We start from the raw sequence: 2226 nt of genomic DNA, 5'->3' as shown, positions 1-2226 counted from the left end.
AACCCATGGCGTCGACCCCAAATAGGGGTCCCCAGCCCTTATAATGGGGGTAACCCATGGCAGCGACCCCAAATAGGGGTCCCCATCCCTTATAATGGGGGTAACCCATGGCATCGACCCCAAATAGGGGTCCCCGGCCCTTATAATGGGGGTTAACCCATAGCATCCCCTCTTGGGGGGTCTCCATCCCATATAATGGGGGTATCCCATGGCAGCCCCTCTTGGGGGTCTCTGTCCCATTATAATGGGGGTAACCCATGGCAGCCCCACTTGGGGGTCCCATATAATGGGGGTAACCCATGGCAGCCCCTCCTAGGGGTCCCCATCCCATATATTGGGGATAACCCATAGAATCTCCTCTTGGGGGTCTCCATCCTATATCATGTAGGGTAACCCATCCCCTCTTGGGGGTCCCCGTCCCATATCATGGGGGGTAACCCATAGCATTCCCTCTTGGGGGTCCCATATAATGGGGGTAACCCATAGCATCCCCTCTTGGGGGTCTCCATCCCATATAATGGGGGTAACCCATCCCCTCTTGGGGGTCCCTGTCCCATATAATGGGAGCTAACCCATGGCAGCCCCTTTTGGGGGTCTCAATCCCTTATAATGGGGGGTAACCTATAGCAGCCCCTCTTGGGGGTCCCATACAATGGGGGCTAACCCATGGCAGCCCCTCCTGGGGGTCCCATATAATGGGGGGTAACTCATCCCCTCTTGGGGGTCCCATATAATGGGGGTAACCCATGGCAGCCCCTCTTGGGGGTCCCCATCCCATCCCATGGAGGAATGTGGGGGATCCCTTTAGGGCCGTCCCACATCTCTGCCCCTCTGTGCACCCCCGGTGCCCCATATCTGTGGGTCGCCCGCGCTCCCCCCGCCCCATAGCGGCATGGGAAAGGAATGGGGCGCACCCACAGCTCTGCCTCCATGACTCAGCCCCCCCCGGCAATGGGAGCACCCTGTGGGGCTGGGGAGCGTCACCCCATTGCTGGGGGGGCTGCACCTCTGGGCCGTCACCATATTGAATGGGGGGGTGCTGGGTTCTATGGGGCTGAATGACCCCCCCCCCCCCCGGAACCCAAATCCCCACAGACCCTGTCCCCATGGACCTACATCCTTATTGACCCCATTTGTTGACCCCATATCCCCACTGACCCCATATTCCCACGGACCCCCATCCCTATGGACCCCAAAGTCTCATGGACCCCATCCCCACTGACCCCAAATCCCCACAGACCCNATATCCCCACTGACCCCATATCCCCACTGACCCCATATCCCCACAGACCTCCATCCCCACTGACCCCAAATCCCCACTAACCCAAATCCCCACGGACCCCCATCCCCACAGACCTCCATCCCTATGGACCCCGAAGTCTCATGGACCCCCATCCCCCCAGACCCCATATCCCCACTGACCCCCATCCCTACTGACCCCAAATCCCCACTGACCCCCATATCCCCATGGATCCCAACCCCCGGACCCCCCCATCCCCACACACCGTGTTCCCCATACGACCCCCTTACCCTATTCCCCGTTCCGGAGCCGTCACTGTACGGGTTGGGGGTCTCCTTTCCCGTCGGTGGGACCCCCAAGTAAAGGGGCTGCCCCCACGTTGCCATATAGGATCCCAGCTGCCACTCGGTCCCGGTCGCTCCCTCCGCGGCCCCATAACGGGGCAGCATCGAGGACACGAGGAGGGGGCAATGGCGGAGGGGTCTGGGGTCTCCATCGCTCTCCAGGGGGAGGGGCGGGGGGTACGAGCGGCCATAAAGGGTCAATGGGGCCAGAACGGCGTCCGCCCAATGAGGGCGACCCTCGGGGGGCTCGGCCCAACCTTTGGGCTGCCCGTTTTTGGGGGGGGGCGGCAGCAGACGGGGGGCTTTGGGGGGGGGGCACAATGGGGCCGGTAGGAAGGGGCAGCCCGGAGCCGAGCAGCGGCTCCATGGGCAGCTCTTATGGCTCAGCTCGTTGTAATGGACGAGGGGGGGCTCGCTATGGGGCGGGCTGTGGGGCGGGGGCGGCGCCGGGACCCCATTGCTGCCCATCGCCCCATGGGCCGCTCGCCTCCAGTGGGGCAGGGTTTGCTCCATGCCGGTCTCGTTGGCCATGGGCTCATGTGCTGCTCGGAGCCTGGGGGGGCACAAATGGGGGGGGGGGATCAGTGGGGTGCAGACCCCCCCATCCTCACCCCTACCCCCTCCCATGGGACCCCCCCATCC

The 2226-nt window shown here is 63.2% G+C and overlaps 1 protein-coding gene across 2 annotated transcripts in view; it reads right to left on the bottom strand.

The window, feature by feature from the left end:
* The window catches only part of LOC107307577 (extensin-like), a 6353-nt gene that overhangs the window by 856 nt on the left and 3271 nt on the right, over positions 1–2226 (bottom strand). For both annotated transcript variants that reach the window (XM_015851094.2, XM_015851093.2), the window contains exon 2: positions 1531–2137. In XM_015851094.2, coding sequence (XP_015706580.1) covers positions 1531–2137 — 607 coding nt within the window. The remainder of the gene's footprint in view (positions 1–1530; positions 2138–2226) is intronic.

This window comes from Coturnix japonica, unplaced genomic scaffold, assembly GCF_001577835.2.
Source record: "Coturnix japonica isolate 7356 unplaced genomic scaffold, Coturnix japonica 2.1 chrUnrandom681, whole genome shotgun sequence".
Taxonomy (NCBI): domain Eukaryota; kingdom Metazoa; phylum Chordata; class Aves; order Galliformes; family Phasianidae; genus Coturnix; species Coturnix japonica.
The sequence above is the reverse complement of the archived record's forward strand: the minus strand, read 5'-3'. Positions and strand labels throughout refer to the sequence as shown.